This window comes from Moschus berezovskii, chromosome 3 (assembly GCF_049115385.1).
Source record: "Moschus berezovskii isolate FMDL1 chromosome 3, NW_MosBer_1.0, whole genome shotgun sequence".
Classification (NCBI taxonomy): Eukaryota; Metazoa; Chordata; class Mammalia; order Artiodactyla; family Moschidae; genus Moschus; species Moschus berezovskii.
Window position 1 is genome coordinate 21,967,036 of NC_142462.1, and position 22,516 is coordinate 21,989,551.

The 22,516-nt window shown below is 39.9% G+C and overlaps 1 protein-coding gene and 1 long non-coding RNA gene across 4 annotated transcripts in view; one reads left to right on the plus strand and one right to left on the minus strand.

The window, feature by feature from the left end:
* Window positions 1-3,492, plus strand: part of UMAD1 (UBAP1-MVB12-associated (UMA) domain containing 1) — a 259,632-nt gene extending 256,140 nt beyond the window's left edge. The window contains exon 4 of the mRNA XM_055420478.2: window positions 442-3,492. Coding sequence (XP_055276453.1) covers window positions 442-699 — 258 coding nt within the window. The 3' untranslated portion in view covers window positions 700-3,492. The remainder of the gene's footprint in view (window positions 1-441) is intronic.
* The window catches only part of LOC129552253 (uncharacterized), a 187,553-nt gene that overhangs the window by 75,078 nt on the left and 89,959 nt on the right, over window positions 1-22,516 (minus strand). The window lies entirely within an intron of this gene.

The window sequence follows — 22,516 nt, forward strand, 5'->3', positions numbered from 1 at the left end:
CATGTGAGTAAGGGTAGGGCTTCGGATTCATTTTAACACCTAGTCGATATATAGATGGATGTGTTTCTCAAGTAAGTAAATAGCTGAGTTCTAATCTGAGAATGGGCTTCCCTGGTAACCTGCCTGCCAATGTAGGAGAGCTACAGGAGACGGGGCTTCGATCCCTGGGTTGGGAAGATCCCCGCGAGAAGGAAATGGCAACCCACTGCAGTATTCTTGCCTGGAGAATCCCATGGGCAGAGGAGCCTGACGGGCTGTAGTCCGTAGGGTCGCAAACAGGTAGACACGACTGAGCAACTAAACAATGCCAACCCGGGACTACTTATATACTCCACATTTCTCAATCACCATGACGTGTTAATGCCATGTTTTGCTATATTAATGCCATATAACCTCAAAGTCCATAAGCTCGAAATGACTTACATATATATGTATTTTTAGACTGGCAAAGGAAACTCCTCCAGTGTGACTGTGGCGGGGCCTGAGACGGAAACTAAGGCGGGCCAGACCCTGGAGAACAGCTCACTGATGGCCGAGCTCCTGAGCGACGTGCCCTTCACCTTGGCCCCGCACGTGCTGGCCGTGCAGGGCACCATCAGCGACCTTCCCGACCACTTACTCTCCTACGATGTCAGCGAAAACTTGTCAAGGTTTTGGTATGATTTCACTCTTGAAAACTCAGTACTGTTTGGTTCATAAGCTTTATGTCTGTGTTCACCTTAACAAACTCAGAAACAAAAGTTTGCAGATTTTATTTAACTTGTCTGACGTTTTTTGTAAAGGCCCTTAAAGGTCCTTAGAAAGCAAGGATCATGAAGCGGATAATAATATATTCATTGCTCTATTTTTTTAGAATAAAGCATATTTGTATAAAAATTAAACCTAAGATCTACTTCCTTTTCCCCTAGTAATAAATACAAAGATTAATTTATCAAGGTTTTTTTGAAAGATTTTGTCAACCAGTCAGTCTCTCAAAATATAGCACCTCACATGTATCTTAGAAAAACTGTGAAAAAGAACTGAGGCATTTTTTTTTAGCACAACTCTGAAATCTCTACTTAGAGTGTGACTTCTCTGGTTTGGAGGAAAACTTTATCTTATCCCCTTTCTCCTTCCACTGTGTTTATGAATGAATTCAGACAAAAAAAAAAAAGTTGCTAGTTAGCTTAATTTCTTCAGTCTTAATTTAGACATTGATGTGGAAATTTACAACTTTTCCTAGAAAGCAATAGTCGTTTGCTGAGACAAGAATGCTGTATGAGGAATGCTCTGGATACTGTTTCTTTTGAATGACAGATTTTCCTTAAGCCCATGGCAGTCTCTCCACCTTGATGGAGACCCAGGTTCCTGTCTTTATTTTTTGCTACTTCATGGTTTGCTCTCTCACCAGCTTTACAAGAACGTCCCCTGCTTCTGCCTCAGTTGGCATTTTCTCTCCTTACCTCCTGTATTTCCTGCATTTCTTTCCAACCTCTCTGCCTCCCAGAGAAAAGAAGCTTGTGATGATATGTATTATTGCAGATAAAGCCCTTATTTAGACATTTGTTGGCCACAATTCAGATTGAAATGTTTTACTGCCAGAAAAACTACAGCTGATTCATTTCCAGCTAGAGTGCAGGCAGAACACCTCGATCTGGCTTTTAGTTTGTGAATATCCATTGTGTCTTCTGACTAAAACAGAAAACTGCCATTGGTCCATAAAGTATAAAGGGAAGAGATGCGATCGAGTATTTTCTATGCCATGGAAAATTTAAATCACATTTGTTCTGATTAGTGGCAATACAGTTTATTGATTCTGTGCCAAATCTTATATTTTTCATGAAGATAGAGTGCCATAGCAAAACTAAACACTGTGCATAATAATACATGAATTAAGTTTTAATGTGGCATGCATGTTTGTTTAATAAATGTGGCATGGTCTTGATAAACTGTTACATTATTTAAGAGTAAAATGTACATTTATATTGACAAAAATATGCTTTATTTTACAAATAATGGTACCATATGAGGTGAATGATTAAATCAGATCTTTACACAGTTTTCATAAAACACCAGTCTAGGAAATCTAATTTATTACTAAGACAAATGTGAACATTTTATAGCAGTTTTTGTGAAAACATTTTTTTCAATATTCATATAAAGATACCTTATCACCAAATGTAAGCATGTCATCAGTTTGTCTAATATGTGTTAAATTTTGTCTGAAGTACTTATACATTTCATTTATATGTATGTCTACCATGTTTAATTATGCTTATAAGTATTTTAATTTGTCTATAAAATATAAATAAACATGAATTTTAAAAAACTTATATTTTTTACTATTTTCAGATCCAGAAATAATGGTTTCCTTTGTGTTATTCATATCTGAGTGCAAGTTACTGATTCTTTGAGAGGCCAAGATTTAAGTACATAGTTTTTGTAGTGCAGAGAAAAATGAAATTTCCTCTGATACATAGGTAAAATGACTAGTCCTAGGTCCTACAGAGATTTGGGAGAAATCACATGAACAGCTCAAGGTAGATCTCCATCATCACAAAATTCAGTAAAGACCAGTGTTACTGTTCTGTTTTTAACAAAACATTGTAAAAATGGCCATTTTAATTTTCTTACTCTCTATATAAATCAATTATTACTCTTCTAAAACTGAAAAAACATTAGAAATCAACTATCCAACTTCATTTTACCCAAGAGAAACTTGACGCCTAGAAAGGTGAAGAGATTTGAGTCACCTCATTGGTGATAAATATTTACTTGAATAGTGTTAATAATTTTGATATGAATTATAAAAAAGTTTGTATGCTCTGGTATATTTGAGGCAGCCAGAGGTTATAATGATTTACATTTAAAAAAGCTGTGAGATTTGGAGTTAGTCCCCTAATTTCTAGAGTCCTTAGTTCCTTGTCCTGTTAAATAATAATTGTATGCACTTTACAGGGTTGTGTTAGGGTTTTAGATAGTGTGTTAAATGCCTAACAACAGAAAGCTTGAACACGACATAGGTGTTCTGGAAACAGAGCTCTTATAATTCTTATTACTAACCACACACACACAGCAGTCTGATAAAATGCAAAATACATACTAACTGACCTGCTTAAAGTGTAATATAAAAATAGCTACCTACATTTATTGTAGAGCCTTCCCTTCCCCATTATTTTTTTCTATTAAATACCTCACTAAGGAAAACATTGCTAAAATAGGTTGGTTGACTCTTCTGTAATTCATTAGTTAAGACTTTTCCGCAGGGAACATTTTTTTTCCCTCTCTTTATCAAGCGTCATAGTCCCTTTCCTCAATATAAGTAGTCATTTTAAAATACTGTTGATACAGACTGTACAAGCAATTTTACTCAATTTTAACCCTAAAATATATTCAGGAAGTTGAATATTCTTTTTCAGCTTCTTTACTGACATTTGCATTCTTTAGAGAGGTGATTCTGACCAATTTATTAATGTGGTTAATTAAATTGTGATTGAACTTTTAAAATTGTACCATTAAATATTCACAAGAGAGCATTTTTTGTTAACATTTCTAGAAACACAAATAGTTTTTTAAGTAAACATTCATGGATACTACTGTTTTTCTCTTTATCAAAGTAAAATGTTAAATTGAGCACAGTATAAATGGAAAACTAATTCAAAAAGATACATGTACCCCAGTGTTCATAGCAGCACTGTTTGCAACAGCCAAAACATGGAGGCAAGCTAAACGTCCATCAACAGAGGAATAGATAAGGAAGCTGTTGGGGGAGGGGGTCTGGGTGTGTGGGTGTGGGTCTGGGCGTGTGAGTGTGATGGAATATTACTCAGCTCTTTCAAAAAGAATGAAATAATGCCATTTGCAATACTATGGATGGACCTAGAGATTATCATATTAAGTGAAGACAGAGAAAGACAAATATGTGATATCACTTATATGTAGAATCTAAAGAAAAATGGTACACATCAACTTACCTGCAAAACAGAAATAGAGTTACAGATGAAGACAACAAATTCACAGTTACCAGGAGGGAAGGAGAGAGGGATAAATGGGAAACTGGGATCCGCATGCATACACTACTATGTATAAAACAGATAATGAGGACCTACTGTGTAGCACAGGGAACTCTACTCAATATTCTGTAATCTAAATGGGAAAAGAATTTGAAAATGAATAGATACATGTGTAACTGAATCACTTTGCTATATACCTGAAACTAATACAACATTGTTAATCAACTGTTCTCCAATAGAAAGTGAAAATTTAAAAATAATAATTAAAGGTACTACATTGCTAAAAAAAAAATGCTAACCATCCAAAAAAACAAAAAACACTCCCTTATAACATCTTATAATAGTAACTGTTTGACTGGTGCAATTTTAGTCTTGCAAAGTCAGGAGAAAAGACTAGAAAGAAAACAGAATGAAAGAAATGCCTTCTAAACTCCTAGAGACCTGATTTATTTTCATTCTAAAGTACAGAATGGAGTAGCAAAGAAATAATCTCATCCATGTTTTAAAACTGGCATAAGGAGCCTGCCCTCTTGCCTCTCATGATAACAACTGAACACCGTAATTAACTATATTACCTTCAGAGGTTAATACACTGTCTTAATAATGTCATTAATAGCATTCACATGCAGGGTATTGGGTACATGGTTGAAAGACGTTACACCTTTAAAGCTGCTGAGAAATATGGGTTTGTGGATTTTATCTTTTGAGCATTTGTGTCATGTTACTAAGGGCACAACCTAAATATTACTGAAATAGGTTTGACGCCATTTATACATTGGTCCGAAACACAGAAAATCCTTATGTGTCAGGAAAATGACTCTGTGCCATATAGCTCAGTGGATGGATGGGGTGAAAAAGACAAAAAGAAAGATGTAATGACTGGTGCATTGGAACTCTGCTACAGTCAATGTAGTCATATGTTATTCATCATTTTTAAGGAAATGTTTTATATACAGATTCATTAAAAAGCTACACAAATAGTGCCGAATTCTTATATCCCTCTTACCCAGGTTTCACTAGTTTGAACATCTTATGTTAGTATGATACATTTGCTATAACTAAATTATGGAGATATTACTATTAACTAAAGTCTACACTCTACTCAGACTTGTTTTCTTCTAATGTTTTTTTGCCCTTCCAGCATTCTATCCAGTGTAACCCATTACATTTAGTTATCATGTCTCCTTAGCCTCCTTTAGGCTGTGACAGCTTCTCAGACATTTCTTGTTTACAGTGGCCGTGACATTTTGTGGAGTCCTGGTCAGGTGTTTTGTGGAATGTGCCTCAGTTGGGATTTAACCTCATATTTTCAAATGTTTTGTGGAATGTGCCTCAGTTGGGATTTAACCTCATATTTTCAAATGGTGAGACTGTGGTTATGGGCTTTGGGAGGAAGACTGCAAAGGTGAAGTGCCCTTTGATGAGATCATGTCATATCAAGGATACACACTATCCACACGACAACCTGATGTTAACCATTGTCATCTGGCCACGGCTGTGTTTGCCAGTTTCCTCCACTGTAAAGTGACTCCCTGCCTATGCTTTTCATACTCTGCTCTTTGGAGTTAAATCGCAAAGCACAGCCCACACTCACGGGACAGGGAAGCAAGCTTCACCTCCTTGCGGGGTGAGTAACCACATAACTTACTTGGAGTTCTTCCTTAGGAGAGAAATGCCTCTTCTCTCCTATTTATTTCTCCATCACTTTTTTTTGTTGGAACTCATGAGTATCCAGTCCTTTTCCCCCCCAAATACAAATCAGTGGTGACCAGGAGACGTGTTTACATTTTCATAAAAGTTAATAAAGATAAGTTGGAACATTTTTCACAGTGCCGATGAATACTATTTGACATTGGGTATGATATTTTCTGTAATTTCCCCGGACTTCATCTTCCTGTAAATATCAGATATATTTCTCCTTAACTTGCCATGACTCCGTGTTCACCCTGGACATTCCCTGAAGGCTGTAAGTGTTGCCTTGTGAGTGGAGCCCTCCAAGATACTTGTCTTTCCCACCTCATTCCCATGACGATTGCATCTTACACATAATGACCTTCTTCAGCAAGTGATGTGGAGGCAAGTTTATAGTGTAACCATTTTCCTCTTTATAGAACCAAGAGAATTCATGATCTCTTCTCTATCGTAGATACTATTTTTTTGTCTGTCTGTTTTAGTCACAGCAAAGACAAAGTTATAGCTCCTTAAGTTTCTAAAGAAAGAAATGGTTCATTTTCAACCTTTGGGAAGTAATTTTAAGAAACAATATAAGGAAACTCAGTCTTTTATCAGAGGGAGGAGGTGCCCAAGAAACTTATTTTTACTTCTGCTTAATCAAAACACTGTGTGCTAAAACAAGGTTAATCTCATCCAATTTCTGCGAGGAAAAATATCAATCAAAGCAAAAAAGCGTCTTATTTGTCCTTGGAAGAAAGCTGGATATAGTTCCTTGTCAAGAATTTGCTCAGTCCCAATTTTCACCCCCACAAAGGAAATAAATTCCTTATAATCAAAGGTAAGGCCAAGGATAATTGCATCCAGAACAACCCATCAGTACGTTAACTCTGACCCAGGCCCACAGACAGCTTGTTAGTTACCACCCAGGCCAGAGAGGGAGACAGACAATAGACCATTTCAGAGGTCAGTTAAGGAGACGGCCTCCCACTTAGGACTGCTGCCAGGGACCTACAATCCAGTGTCTGACATCTGGGTTCTGCAGCTGCCAAGCCTGCCCTTGTGTGGCCACAGGTGTTGGCTATAGCTCTCAGACACATGGAAGAAGGAACAGAGTAATGTCAGTTTCACTATGCATATGTATGTTTGTAAGTGTGTGTGTGTTCATTTTGCTTTCCAAAAGGCACATGATTTTTTTTGTTGTTGTTTCAAAATTAATGTATTTCTGTATTATAGCAAGGAACAGTTGGGAAACTAACAAAGAAGAAGCTTTTGTTCAAGAACAAGGGCAAAACAAAGCTGAGTTTACACCTACAGGTAGGCTGTACACACACAGGCTGTATGTGGCATTGCTGGCTTAGTCTTTTGCATAGGTCTTCTCAGGAGCAAAAAGACAGAAATGGATGCAGAAAAGCCAACAGGCAAACACAGAACCTAAATACTTATTTTCACCCTATATCCCCTTGCCATCCTTGTTCTGGACCTTCATGAGAATTCGTACTCATCAATGTGTTTTTGAGTCTGGGACACACTGTATCTAGGTTTAATTTCACACTGCATGAGCTATACCCATCACTTAACACACTTAAAGCTGTAAAACTAAGCTCTCTTCCCCTTGCTCCTGTTTCTGAGGCAAATCTAGAAGTTTCTGTCTTAGGTATTTGAGGTTCCTAACCCTAAAGATTGGAGAAGGAAATGGCAACCCACTCCACTATTCTTGCCTGGAGAATCCCAGGGATGGAGGAGCCTGGTGGGCTGCAGTTCATGGGGTCGCACAGAGTCGGACACGACTGAAGTGACTTAGCAGTAGCAGCAGCAACCCTAAAGATACGGGCAGTGGCAGAAACAGATGATTAAGAGAAGGGAACTAAACTGGTAAGAACCATGACGAGCTAACAGTCAATAGCATTTACATCTGTATTTCCATAATTAAACATACACTTTCCCCTTGGTTTGCCTGCTTCGGAGCTTGTATTTGGACACTGAATTTAATAGAGGAGGAATGAAACTTCAGAATTCATCTTACTGAGTCTTTTCTGAAGAGAAATGCTTGTATCCTTAGGCCAGGGGTTCTCCATCTTTTAAAACCAATGTGCCCTTCAGTGTTTTCCATAGTGCCTTCTAAGTATTTCACCAGCCACGAAAATTTTTAACAGGTTTTATTGTGTATTTTCTATTCCAAAAACAGCAGGTCAGTTGAATATGCTTTTTCCAAGCACAGCCACCACCCCATTTTCCTTAAGAACCTATGCTTTCTTGTTGATGTTCTATCAGTCTATGCTTAGCACATAAATGCATCCTCTATCAGACTTTGTTGGATGGTTGAGTCAACCAGTATAATAAATCACCACATTATCTATACGGGAGACTTCCCAAAAGCAAAGGAATAGAATTTCAAAACTTTTGTCATTTTTCAGGCCCCAGTAAGTTCCCCAAATTATCATGCTGTGTTTACACAGCTGAAAGTAATGCTTAGTTTACCAAGCCTCTACAAATTGTGCCTTTTGTCTGTTTTGGGTACTCTCCATGTTTTCCAGGTCATGTTTTCCTCTGCCCATAATAACTGTGTGTCCTCTCGATGAGTGAGGACTGATTCTAGACAACACAGTGTATTTTGGGGCTGTGGATGCTCATTGGAGGTTTTGTCTGGCAGCCTACTTGCCCTTGTGTGTTTTTGGTTATGTTTGTGTGTGTTCATGTCACAGAGTTTATTAATCCTGTCTGACCTGTTCTTCAAAATGGTTTCCTTTTTCATATGTTTTCCTTTGAGCACACTTGGATATTTTAAACGACCAAGTCTTAGGGGAAAACAGTTTTCTAGAAGCAGCAGTGCACCTTCTTTTCGTACTTGTCAGTATCTGTCTCACATTTCCTACTCAGCCAGCTCTTGCCTCTTCATGTAAACATGTTCAGATCTCTCTCCTCCACCTCCAGCTATAAACTCCTTTTCCTTCCCTTTAGTGTCCAGCTTCTTGAGAAAGCAGTATGTGCCTCCACTTCCTTTCTAGTCTTTCATTGACCTTCTGATTAATCTGATTTCCCAGCCCTGTTTAGAACCTCCACAGAGCTGATTCATACAAAAGCCACCTGCCAAAGGCCTTATCTCAGTTCCCTAGAGGCAATTATCGCTGTTGATTAATTCCATGTTCCTGAAACCAACCCTGCCTCACCAGCCTCACCTGATGCTATTCTCACTCAGGTCCTCTGCGTTCTTGCCCTGGGAAGCGAAGCCCTGTCCCCAGGCGTGCCCTACCTTCTCTCACCATCCTTGCATTTCCTTCTTTTTTGCTTGTACCACCCTGACCTTCCTTCTTCTTCTTCTTGTTTTGTTGTTGTTTGTTTTCCAGTCAAAAACATTTCTTAGCAGATGCTTTACGGAATATAGAGAATACAAAATTTAAGATCACAAGATGAAGCAATTTCAATCCTCTCAGAAATCAGCCCAGCCCTCAATGCTCTGCAGATGTAAAACCACTGGTGAGACTCACTAAAAGCACTTCGTCACAGAGGAGGCTTTTTTGTGAACATTCACAAGAGTATCTGTTAAGTGCCAAACCACATCACATTACACTTATGCTGCAACAATGCATTCATACTGTTTTCATTAGTCACTAGTAGTCAGCTTCATATAACACCAGAAAAAAGCACAAGAGGGCTCATAAAAATGGGTTAAAAAAGAACTTATCCTTGAAAAGCACACTGTAGTGGAGGGCAAGAAGACGTTTTTTTAAAGTATTATGCGCCCTACAGAAAGTATGCATCCCATGATCTCAAGTGACCCAACGTGTGATAAATGTTTTCACAAGGTTTCAATCAGGTCGCGCCTCCTCTGGGAGCCTTGCCTTATTCTTCCTGAGCGGGACTGGATTTCCTGCCACGGTGCCGCCATGGATCGTACACACAGTATACTCTCCCAGGTGCTCTTCTCTCAAGGCTCTTGGCCCACAGGATTATAATTGTTTCCTCTCTCGTCTGCTGCATAGCTCTGTGAGTGGACCCTAATGCATATGTACCACCATGGATGACATGACGCTGACACAGTGTGTGTGCCCAGTGCAAGTTGGTTGAATGGACACATGATGGAATCGCCATAGATCCAAGGAAGTGGATGATGTTATTTTTCATCTACAGTAGAATTTGCCTTTGAGTGTCTTTTGGAAGCCTTTAAGCATCCTTCTAGATGTTTGCACTAGAATATGCTAAATTTCTTAATGGTCCTAAACTTCTCTTGTATCCTACATAATTTAGCTCTTAAATTTTTTGAAAGTAGAAATCTACATTTGGTTTGGTTAGCTGTATCAGCAGTATTAATACTTCTTAGTATTGGATACAAAATGTAATAAATACCAAAAGAATTTTTTGTGTTTATTATCACCTTTCAGATAGTGTTGATTAAGTCTTTAGATTAAAATTGGGGAGTTTAAGTGACTGTGAATCCATCTGTCATAACTTGGGTTTTATATTTCAGTTTCCCTTAATATACACAGAGCTGGAACTTTCTTCTAATATTAAATCAACATTGATTACTGCTAATTAAATTACATGGCTCTTCTTAAATCATAGATCTGTGTAGATTTAAACATACACCATAAAAATTGAATGCCTGCTTTTTTAATGGATTGTGGCATTTTGTTTTTATGCAATCCAATCTCACTGAAGACTTTGGAAATATTAACCCTTCCACATTCTGGAAGGACAAGCTCATTTTACTTTTGAAGAAAAACAAATAATTATCTGAGGGAAGACCATCATATTGATTTTTCGTGTAATAAAAGCAGATTCTAAAATATTCTTTAACTGGTCCATTCACTTGGTAGCCAGTTTACTGCACAAATTCACCTTAATTTCTATTATGGATTATAATGACTGTACATTATTAATCAATTACATTTCTAACCAGTTTTGTCACCACATTAATTATTACAGTCTCTAAAGTTCCTCATTTTTATGGATACGCCCTTCTCCCTGGATGAAGACATACCTCATTTTCAACAGATGGAGAAAATAATAGTAGCAATCTCTTAAAACTTACATTTAGTTTATAAAAAGCAAAATGCAAAAATCCCTGTTATGTTGGTTAACACAATTCTATGTTTATATTGTCTAAATAACAACTTGCAAATACTTTATAACATCAAGAAGTAATAAAATCTTCCATTAGACAAGCTTTTTGGCAAAAATAGTCTCCCAAATTCAATTTGAAACAAAGTCCTTAATCTATATTACCTTCCTATTCTTGACTAAAACATTGTGTTAAATGAGTATCAAGGGTTAACAGTTTCTTTTTTCTCTCTAATTGAAAGACTCTCCCGAAGCTCTCTGCTCATCTCAGGTTTACCACCCTAGTAATTTTACGTGACTTTAAGTGTCTGTGCTTAGCAATGTACACCTACTGGAGAGTGATTGTAGGAATAAAACCCTGATTAAGCAAAACACTAGTCTCCTGGGTGTAGGTTATTTCCATTTGGGTTTTCGAGTGTTCATGGAGATACACTGGACTCACTGTTTCTTTTTTCACGTAGATTGTGATAGGAGCCTCATTTCCCAGGGCAATCTGTCTCTACCCCACAGGTCAGAGACCACTGGGCTTTGTTGTGGATCAGATGCTGGATCCCTCAGCCCAGGCCTGCTTTGTCACACTTGTTAGGTACCAAGTGCAAGAAATGTACCCAGCACTTGACAGAACGTAAGACAGAAGAGGCTGGAAGGCCACCACTTTTCATTCCAGAATGTGACATAGCTGACGGCCATCTCTGTATCTCCTCAAGAGCCAGTGACAGGTTAGGTCATCAGCAAATGCCGGGTGAGTAAGCCAATTTAAATGAAACTCCTGGAAAGATGTGACTGGGAGGGTGTGTGGGAGTTATTCAGAGGAACCCAGGAAAATTTGGTGGGAGCTATTTTTTTTTTTTTTTCCCCTTGCCTAGAGAGTGTAAGATGAAACTCGACAAGATCGGAGAGAAGTAGGCAGGGGAGGGAGGCGTGGGACGGAATGAGAGTGCCCAGCGTGTGGAAATGAAGCTGTGTTCTCTCGTGTTTAGTCGCTCAGTTGTGACTCTGCGATGCTATGGACTAGCCCATCAGGCTCCTCTGTACATGGGATTCTCCAGGCAAGAGTGCCAGAGTGGGTTGCCATGCCCTCCTCCAGGGGATCTTCCCAACTCAGGGACCAAACCCACGTCTCCTGTGTCTTCGGCATTGCAGGCAGATTCTTTACTGTCTGAGCCACTGGGGAGGCCCCTGGTTCTCTCGCGAGGGACCCAATAATAACCAGTTTCTTACTTCTTCTCTCTCTCTGGGCACCACTCTCCCACTGAGCCTTATTTCCTGTGGGGGTCCAACCAGGCCAACTTCCCTCTTCGCTGCCTATTCAGCCCCCGACACTGCCTTTCCAGTGCCCTGTCGGTCCTCTATCGATGCTATTCCATTTCCATCTTCTGCCTGTAAGCATGCCACCCACTAATAATGCCATTTGCAGCAGCGTGGGTGGACCTAGAGCGTACCATGGTGAGTGAAGTAAGGCTAGACAGCGGAGGAATAGCATATGACATCCCTTATATTCAGAATCTAAAAGGGAATGATACAAATGAACTTATTTACAAACCAGAAACAGACTCACAGACTTAGAGAACAAACTCATGGTTCCCAGTTGGGGAAGATGAAAGGAAGAAATAGGGAGTTTGGGATGTCCTGCTACCTTTAAAATGGGCAACCAATAAGGACCTATTGTATAGCACAGGGATCTCTGCTCAGCATTATATGGCAGCCTGAATGGGAGGGGAGAATGCATCTGTGTAATGGCCGATTCCCTTTGCTGTTGACCTGAAACTAGCACAACATTGTTATTCGGCTATATGCCAATATAAAATAAAAAATTAAAAAAAAAACACAACTACTCAGTGCAGCTCAGTTTCTAGGCCCCTCCTGAAAGTTCTCTATGCATGGAGTTCACGTACTTGTCAGAACCTCAATGGCATTCTGATTTTCTATTTCTTCCACTTGCTTTCTGATGATATTGTGGGGGTGAATCTTGACTCTCTTGAATACATTGGAAGTTACACCAGGGCTGATAATCACTTTATAGGACACATTACACACGGCAGGAGCTCCTTGAATGCCTCACTTCCAAACATTCCAGTAGTTCATCTTGTGTCAACCATCCACACACATCCAAAAGGTCTGCTATGCCCAAGAAAGATCTGCCGTCACCACTGTCATCAGATTTATTGTCATTTCTTACTCCGCACTTTTTCCTCCTCCTTGTTTTCACATACTCTTCAGTATAAGCCCCCTCCCTATCCCAGATCCTCTTCCAAAACTGTATCTCCCACCAGCTAAACATTGGCCTGCTCTGCACACATCTCTACTCCCTACCCATCCCTGTTACTTGGAGATAGAAATTTGTTTTTCTCACTTAAGAAATAGCACTCTCCCTGGTACCACCCATGACAGTAACTACATGGAATTTTTGTTTTGTACCTTCTCAAATGAAACATTGGAAAAGGCAATGGCAAGCCACTCCAGTACTCTTGCCTAGAAAATCCCATGGATGGAGGAGCCTGGTAGGCTGCAGTCCGTGGGGTCGCTAAGGGTCGGACACGACTGAGCGACTTCACTTTCACTTTTCACTTTCACACATTGGAGAAGGAAATGGCAACCCACTCCAGTGTTCTTGCCTGGAGAATCCCAGGGACAGGGGAGCCTGGTGGGCTTCCGTCTATGGGGTCACACAGAGTCGGACACGACTGAAGTGACTCAGCAGCAGCGGCAAATGAGACATTAGGTGCAAAGGATGAAAGTCAACAATATAAAATCCATTAAAAAATGTATTTAGCAGGATGAGGACTTCATAAGGCAGGTATCTATTTCTTTGATAACTCCAGAGAAATAACACATTCCAGTCCTAGAGACGTTTTTGAAGCTCATGATTGAGTGTACAACTATTCTATCATTACCAGAAATGTTTATTAACCACCTCTTTTCCTTGTCTTTTTAAATAAATCAATTATGCGTCACTTCAGCTTAGATTTGAAGCATAGAATTTCTCCCATAAGAGATGCTCAGTAAATTCTGAATGGATAGATGCATGACTGCAGCCATGAAATTAAAAGAAGCTTGCTCCTTGAAAGAAAAGCTATGACAAACCTAGCCAGCATATTAAAAAGCAGAGACATTACTTTGCCAAAAAAGGTCTGTATAGTCAAAGCTGTGTTTTTTCCAGTTACTGCTAGATGGATGTGAGAGTTGGACTATAAGTAAAGTTGAACACCAAAGAACCAATGCTTTTGAATTGTGGTGTTGGAGAAGACTCTTGAGAGTCCCTTGGACTGCAAGGAGATCAAACCAGTCAATCCTAAAGGAAATCAATCCTGAATATTCATTGGAAGGATTGATGCTGAAACTCCAATACTTTGGCCACCTGATGCAAAGAGCTGACTCATTAGAAAAGACCCTGATGCTGGGAAAGATTGAAGACCAGAGGAAAAGGGGACAACAGAGGATGAGATGGTTGGATGGCATCACTGACTCAATGCACATGAGTTTGAGCAACCTCCAGGAGACGGTGACGGACAGGGAAGCCTGGTGTGCTGCAGTCCATGGGGTTGCAAAGAGTTGGACACGACTGATCAACTGAATAACGACAACAACAATGGAAGGATGAATGGATCAATCAAAGTGGGTTGTTGTCCATCCACCTCATATGCACAGATCTGTGGGAGTATCGGTTGCTTTGAACTGTATAGTAGGCACTGACCATCGTTTTATGCCAGTGCACATACATACTTGTCCATTCCCCCTTGGAAAAGAGACATTTGACAGAGTGGATGTAACCTGATTGTATATGGTAATAGCAGATATAATTTTAGCTTACATTTGCTAAGTTCTTAGGTATCAAGCACTGTTCTAAGTGCTTTAGGTAAATTATTTTATTGAACCTTTTAAAACCTTATCATTGCCAAAAGATGGGAAACAACTCAGGCTCCTATCAACAGATGAATGGATGAACAAAATGATGAAAACATTGGAATATCATTCAGCCATGAAAAGGAATGAAGTGCTGATATATGCTACAACATGAATGAACCTTGTAAACCTTATCTGAGGTGAGATGAGTCTTGTGGAACAATATTGCACTATTACACTTACATGAACTGTCTAGAATAGATTCATAAAAACAGTAAGTGGCTTAGAGGTTAGCAGTGATTTGAGGCTGGGGAGAAGGTGGCTGGCAGTTCTTGCTTAGTGAGCAGAATTTTTGTCTGGGGTATTGATAAAAACTGTAAATAGATGTAGTGACAGTTGTGCAACGTTGTGAATGTAACTGACACCACTCCACTGTACACTTAAAATGGTTAAAACAACATATTTTATCATATATTTTACCTCAATAAAAGTTAGTGGAAAAAAACCTTGTTATTAAAGTTTGTTGCTCAGTCATGTCCGACTCTTTGTGACCCCATGGACTGTAGCCCGCCAGGCTCCTCTTTCCATGGGATTCTCCAGTCAAGAATACTGGAGTGGGGTGCCATTCCCTTCTCCAGGGGATCTTTCCAACCCAGGGATCATACCCGGGTCTCCTGCATTGCAGGCAAATTCTGTACTGTCTGAGCCATGAGGAAAGCCTCTCAATAAAAATTAGTGGAAAAAATCCTATTATTAGCCTAATTTTAAATTTGAATATAACAGGAATGTTTAAACAAATATGAGTTATATATTCTGACAAAACAAGAAGTACAGGAGGTGATGCAGCATTGGTTCAAGGCCTCAATGATATCGAAGCCATCCCCTCTTTGAGTCTCTTGCCTTTTCCTGATGATAGCAAGAAAATGGCTACAACTCTATATATTGCTTCCGTGTTTGAGGTAGGGAGTGGATAAGAAGGGACTGACACCTGTCTAATCTTTTTCTTGTATCAGGAAAAAACAGAAGCTTTTCTTATGCCTCTAATACATTTCCACTTGTATCTGCCTGGGTAGAACTGTGCCTCCAGGCTGTCCATAGATGCAAGGCAAGGAAGCCTGGCTAAATAAGTGATTAGTGTTTCCAGCCTCTTCTGCTGGGCTTTCCCAGATGGCTCAGTGGTAAAGAATTGGCCTGCCAATGCAAGAGAGGTGGGTTCGATCCCTGGGTCAGAAAGATCCCCTGGAGGAGGAAATGGCAACCCAGGCCAGTATTCTTGCCCTGGGCAATCCCATGAACAGAGGAGCCCCAAGGGTTCTCTAGTACTTGGAGGTCACAAAGAGTCAGACACAACAGAGCTCACAAGCCTCTTCCAGGAGGCAACAAGGAGATGGATCAGAAATGTCTGTAAAGGAATGAACACCATCTGGCACAACAACAAAAATGAGCCAGAGAGGTTAGAGCAGAGTTTCCTCTGTGGGAAGCAAACCTTCCAGCTGACATTTTGGACTGGATAGTTCTCCCTTGTGAGGGGCTGGTATGTACTTTATGGGAAGTTTAGCCCCATCCCTTGCCTCCACCTCTATCAGATAACGGTAGTCTTCCAGGCTGCACCCCACCCCCAGTTGTGATCATCAAAAATGTCTCCAGACATTGTCCCTAATTGAGGACCACTGGGATAGATGATTGGCCAGAATCTCATTGCTGGGACTTCCCTGGTGGTCCAGTGGCTAAGACTCTGCCCTTCTAATGTAAGAGGCCTGAATTTGCTCCTTGATCAGGGAACTAGATCCCACATGCCACAACTAAGGTCCAGAACAGCCAAATAAATAAATAAATAATAAAATATATATATATGTGAAGTCTTGTTGCTGAGACGCAGTGGAGCTGAGATTTGAATCCAGACACCTGAATTTACATTCCTCTTGGCCACCATCTGCGCAGCCTGTGCCACTGAACAAATGGCCTTGTAGTTAACAGAAGCTATAGATCAAGTGGACTAACTTGCTGTACGCTGAGTTAATGAGACACCCATGAGATGCTTTGCCAACCATCCACATGCATTTCCTGAGTGCTCGTTATTTAGATATAATCCCTTGCAGTTTAGAAGTCATAGCATGTATTTATGATGGAGAAAGGTTCAAGTAGCTTTATAACCCAAACATTTTCAGCAGGGCAGAAATGTCTTAGATATTAAAACTCAGCCCTACCCAACAGATCTTATCCCAGTATTTAATTTCTCTATAAAGGAGTATTTAAATTATTTTCTTCTCTTTGAGGGAGTAATAATGAAAAAAAATAATAATAAGGTTGAGAAACATTGCTGCAGCCTAAGGAACTAGGTGGGGCAAGCAGTTTTTTTCTGAAAAGGTGAGAAACATCATTACCTAAAATGAGGTAACCTAGGCTCTCTAGAATGTGAACGGTGAGTGAATTGTAGGAGTCCTGCTGGGTGTTTTCATTAGAGGCGTCCCTTTGTTGGTTCAGTCAGTAGTTATCCCAGTTAATTCAGTTTCATGTCTCTCTATTCATGAATGTGATACATTTTTATCTTTCTCCCCTTTTTTATCACATTAGTTTCGATGGAACATGCCTCCCAACAAGTGAATCTCCTCCCTTTTCTTCAGTCTCCATTATTCAAAGAGGCATCTGTTTTCTTTAAGAAATAAAAGTGTCTAAAAATACACTCACAGTATTAAAACGTGTCTGCATCATCAGCTGATTACTCACATCATAGAATAACTAGTAAATAATAGTGAGGAAGACACGTTTACGAACCATGAAATTTAGTAGATCTAGCTTTAATTCCGTGATGTTGGACAAGTTACATGACCTCATTGAACCTCCATTTTCTTACCTTTGAAATGGGCATGATATTTGAGATAGTGTTGAGATAAGAATTAAAGGAGCCATTATATGTCAACTGCTTAGCAGAGAGCCTAGCCAGTCATGAATGGCAAATATGTGGCAACTACTGGCAATAGTATCTGTAAATAATATTGAGTAAAGCAGTTTTTTTTCTGATAGAAAATATAGACGGCAGTGTGGGAATGGACTGATTCAGATCCAAGTGACCTAAGAGATTCCTCATCACTCAGTGCTTGGCTCGGGAGAGTCAGCCAGGATCGATTCTACCTGTTCTGAACTTAATCATGGTTCCTGCTAAGCATAAAGACAAGCTGCCTAACGTTCACACAGGAAAAGGGCCGCATTGGACTCTGTCTCCCTGGTACACCTCCCTGGAGCTGATGCTGTCCACCACTCTCAGCAAGTCACTTAACATCTGTTTATCAGCATCCTCCTTTAACGATTAGGAGGAAGGTAACTGTCCTTCTTTCCTCATAAGATGGTGGAGAGTAAATGAACTCATTCATGCATATCTATTCCCTGTAGGATAGCATAAGGCACCGTCCCTGTTCACAGAGTTTACATTTGTTGTCTTATTTCTTTAAAACCCCTCTGCTTATATTTAAAATAGGCAGGACATGAAAGCAACCTAGATGTCCATCAACAGATGAATGGATAAAGAAGTTGTGATATGTGTATACAAAGGAATTCTAGCCATAAAACGGAGAAAGCAATGGCAAGCCACTCCAGTACTCTTGCCTAGAAAATCCCATGGATGGAGGAGCCTGGTGGGCTGCAGTCCGTGGGGTCGCTAGGGGTCGGACACGACTGAGCGACTTCACTTTCACTTTTCACTTTCCACTTTCACACATTGGAGAAGGAAATGGCAACCCACTCCAGTGTTCTTGCCTGGAGAATCCCAGGGACGGGGGAGCCTGGTGGGCTTCCGTCTATGGGGTCACACAGAGTCGGACACGACTGAAGTGACTTAGCAGCAGCAGCAGCAGCCATAAAAAGGAACACATTTGAGTCAGTTCTAGTGAGGTGGATGAGCCTAGAGCCTGTTACACAGAGTGAAGTAAGTCGAAAGAGAAAAACAAATATCATATATTAAAGCATATATATGGAACCTAGAAAAGTGGACTGATGGATCTATTTTCAGGGAATGAATGGAAACAGATGCAGAGAATGGACTTGTAGATACAGCGGGAGAAGAGGAGAGTGGGGCAAATTGAGCATTGACATATATACACTGCCATGTGCAAAACAGCTAGCTAGTAGGAGGCTGCTGTATAACACAGGGAGCCCAGCCTGGTGCTCTGTGACAACCTAGGGGCAGGATGGGGGGGTAGATAGTGTTTATATCTATCTATAGATAGATATCTATAGATAGATATAGATATAAATAGATATCTCAACCAAGAGGGAGGGGATATATGTATGACTCATCCAGGTATGACTCATCCAGGGTATTGTATGGCAGAAACCAGCATAACAGTGTAAAGCCTTCAAATAAAATAAATATCCTTATTATCCTTCAAATAAAATAAAAATAAACCCTTTACTTAATGTTTAACACACAGGAAAACATTAAAAAAAGTAACAATCATTTATTTCTTGTTTTGTTATTCTCTAAAACATCATCAATTTAAAATGCACCTTACAGTATTATACTGACTGATGGCCTGAAGGAAATGGGTGCTCATTGTTACCTGCGTGTCTGAAATAGGTGAAGAGCTCGCTAATGCTCCTGGGTTCATAATTCAGCTGTCTGTTGACTGTGCATAATAAAATGTTCAGAGGACAGACGCTTCTTATAATGGGGCAGGTAGAGGTGGAAACAGGGTGACTTGGGAAAGTAGCTATTGCTTTAAATTTCTTATCTGAAAATAAGTTCACTATTTAGTCAGGATTTCTTCTTAGGGTTACTAAAGCTGTAGATGGGGTTGGGAGAGAGAGTCTGTGCAAAATCCTATATTTTTGACACTTTTTTCAAGTTGTTAAAATATATATGAGATATTAATGTGAAGGAGATACAAGAAATAATCCATAGCTTTATTTTATGTTTGTGACTTCATCTGGCTATAAAGCAAATGGCTCACAGATTATAGCAGTCACTTTTTATACTGACCATACTAGTTTAGAATCACTATAACAATTACTAACCACTCTATTTGCTAGAAAGGCACATATTCTAGACTAAATTTTGGCTTAGGGAACTGCTATGAATTCCATCACATGAATCATAGGATAATCTTATAAAATGTTCATAGCTAAGCACTGGATTTATCTTCTTTGACACTGTACTAGATTGCTTCAAGAAATTCTCTTGCCTAGAGATTACTATTATAAATCGTCCCAGCATCTGACTTGAAATCATTGCTGGTCCCAACTGTTGGGCTTGGAAGTCTTACTGCCTTTTAGCCATCATCTCAAAAACATAACTGAATGTATGTATTCCTCTCTTCTGAAACATTTCCTAATTCACCTCTTCTCTCATTTCCTCATGCCAGACATCCTAGAGTGTGAAGTTAAGTGGGCCTTAGAAAGCATTACTATGAACAAAGCTAGTGGAGGTGATGGAATTCCAGTTGAGCTATTTCAGATCCTAAAAGATGGTGCTGTGAAAGTGCTGAACTCAATATGCCAGCAAATTTGGAAAACTCAGCAGTGGCCACAGGACTGGAAAAGGTCAGTTTTCATTCCAATCCCAAAGAAAGGCAATGCCCAAGAATGCTCAAACTACCATGCAGTTGCACTCATTTCACATGCTAGTTGGAGAAGGAAATGGCAACCCACTCCAGTATACTTGCCTGGAAAATCCCAGGGACAGAGGAACCTGGTAGGCTATAGTCCATGGGGTCACAAAGAGTCAGACATGACTGAGCAACCTCACTTTCACTTTTACATGCTAGTAAGGCATTGGAGGGACTGATGCTGAAGCTGAAACTGCAATACTTTGGCCACCTCATGCGAAGAATTGACTCACTGGAAAAGACTCTGATGCTGGGAAAGGTTGGGGGCGGGAGGAGACAGGGACGACAGAGGATGAGATGGCTGGATGGCATCACCGACTCTGTGGACATGAGTTTGAGTGTACTCCGGGAGTTGGTGATGGACAGGGAGGCCTGGCGTGCTGTAATTCATGGGGTCGCGGAAAGTCGGACACGACTGAGCGACTGAAAAAGAAAAAAAAAAAAGAAAGGCTATGCTCAAAAACCTTCAAGCTAGGCTTCAAGAGCACGTGAACCAAGAACTTTCAGATGTACAAGCAACATTTAGAAAAGGCAAAGGAACCAGAGATCAAATTGCCAACATCTGCTGGATCATAAAAAACCAAGGGAATTCCAAAAAACATCTATTTCTGCATTATTAACTATGCTAAGTCTTTGTGGATCACAACAAACTGTGGAAAATTCTTAAAGAGATGGGAATACCAGACAACCTTACCTGTCTTCTGAGAAACCTGTAAGCAGGACAAGAAGCAACAGTTAGATCTGGACATGGAACAACAGACTGGTTCAAAATCAGGAAAGGGGTACATCAAGGCTGTATATTATCACTGTGCTTATTTAATTTATATGCAGAGTACATCATGTGATATGCTGGGCTGGAAGACTTACAAGCTTGAATCAGGATTGCTGGGAGAAATATCAACAACCTCAGATATGCGGATCTTTCTACCCTTATGGCAGAAAGCGAAGAGGAACTAAAGAGCCTCTTGATGAAAGTTAAAGAGGAAAATGAAAAAGCTGGCTTAAAACTCAATATTTCAAAAACAAAGATCATGGCATCTGGTCCCGTCACTTCATGGCAAATAAATGGGGGGCGGGGAGTGGAAACAGTGACATTTTATTTTCATGGGCTCCAAAATAAGTGTAGATGGTGACTGCAGCCACAAAATTAAAATAGATACTTGCTCCTTGGAATAATCGCCATGGCAAACCTAGACAGTATATTAAAAAGCAGAGACATCACTTTGCTGACAAAGGTCCACATAGTCAAAGCTATGGTTTTTCCAGTTGTCACGTGCAGATGTGAGAGTTGGACCACTAAGAAGGCTGAGTGCTGAAGAATTGATGCTTTTGAAGTGTGGTGTTGGAGAAGACTCTTGAGAGGCCTTGGGCACCAAGGAGATCAAACAAGTCAATCCTAAAGGAAATCAACACTGACTATTCATTAGAAGTTCGATCTGATGGTGAAGCTGAAACTCCAGTACTTTGGCCACCTGATGCAAAGAGCCAACTCACTGGAAAAGACCCTGATGCTGGTAAATCTTAAGGACAAGAGGAGAAGGGGACGACAAAGGATGAGATGGTTGGATGGCATTATCAACTCAATGAACATGAGTTTCAGCAAACTCTGGGAGATAGAGAAGGACAGGGAAGCCTAGTATGCTGCAGTTCATGGGGCTTCAAAGAGTTGGACATGACTTAGCGACTGAACAACTCATTTCCTCATAGTATTAATTTTATCACATAACTTTTTATCACAAAGCTTTTTTTTTTAACTGCCAGAGTAGAATATCTGACTATAAAGTTGAAAGCACAAAAGTCAGGAAATGCTAGGTGAAAACTCTCCCAACAACAATAAATCCTTCTTTTGGCCCTTCCTGCATCCTCCAGTATCCATTTAATAGCCCAACTAGTCATCCTACATCCTTTATAGGAAAACATTAATTTTTGGCTCCCCAGTTTTTGCCTTATTGTGTTCAAGCAATTCTTTTACTTTGGAATTTCTGATTCATTTTTTTTTTCTTTCTACCTTATCTCCTTTATTCTAAGTCTCAGTGGGGTTGGGAATGATTTATATTGAAGAAGAAAAATATAGGGCCCCACAGAAAAATTTCATAAAATTTGAGGTGGATTTCTTTAGACCTAGATGAAATGCTTTGTCTAGATTTATTCATCCCCTTTGGTTTCTGGGATGTGGTAAGGAATCTTGGCCTTTGAGATGGAGCAGAATGAATAGCGATGCTCAGGAAATATTTCCTAAGTAAATGTAATAATAAATGCTCCTTAAACTGTTCACTTTATTCCCATGTCTTGTATCATTTGACACACCATGAAGTTTGAGTTCTGCCTGGTGGATGCCCATGCGGGGTG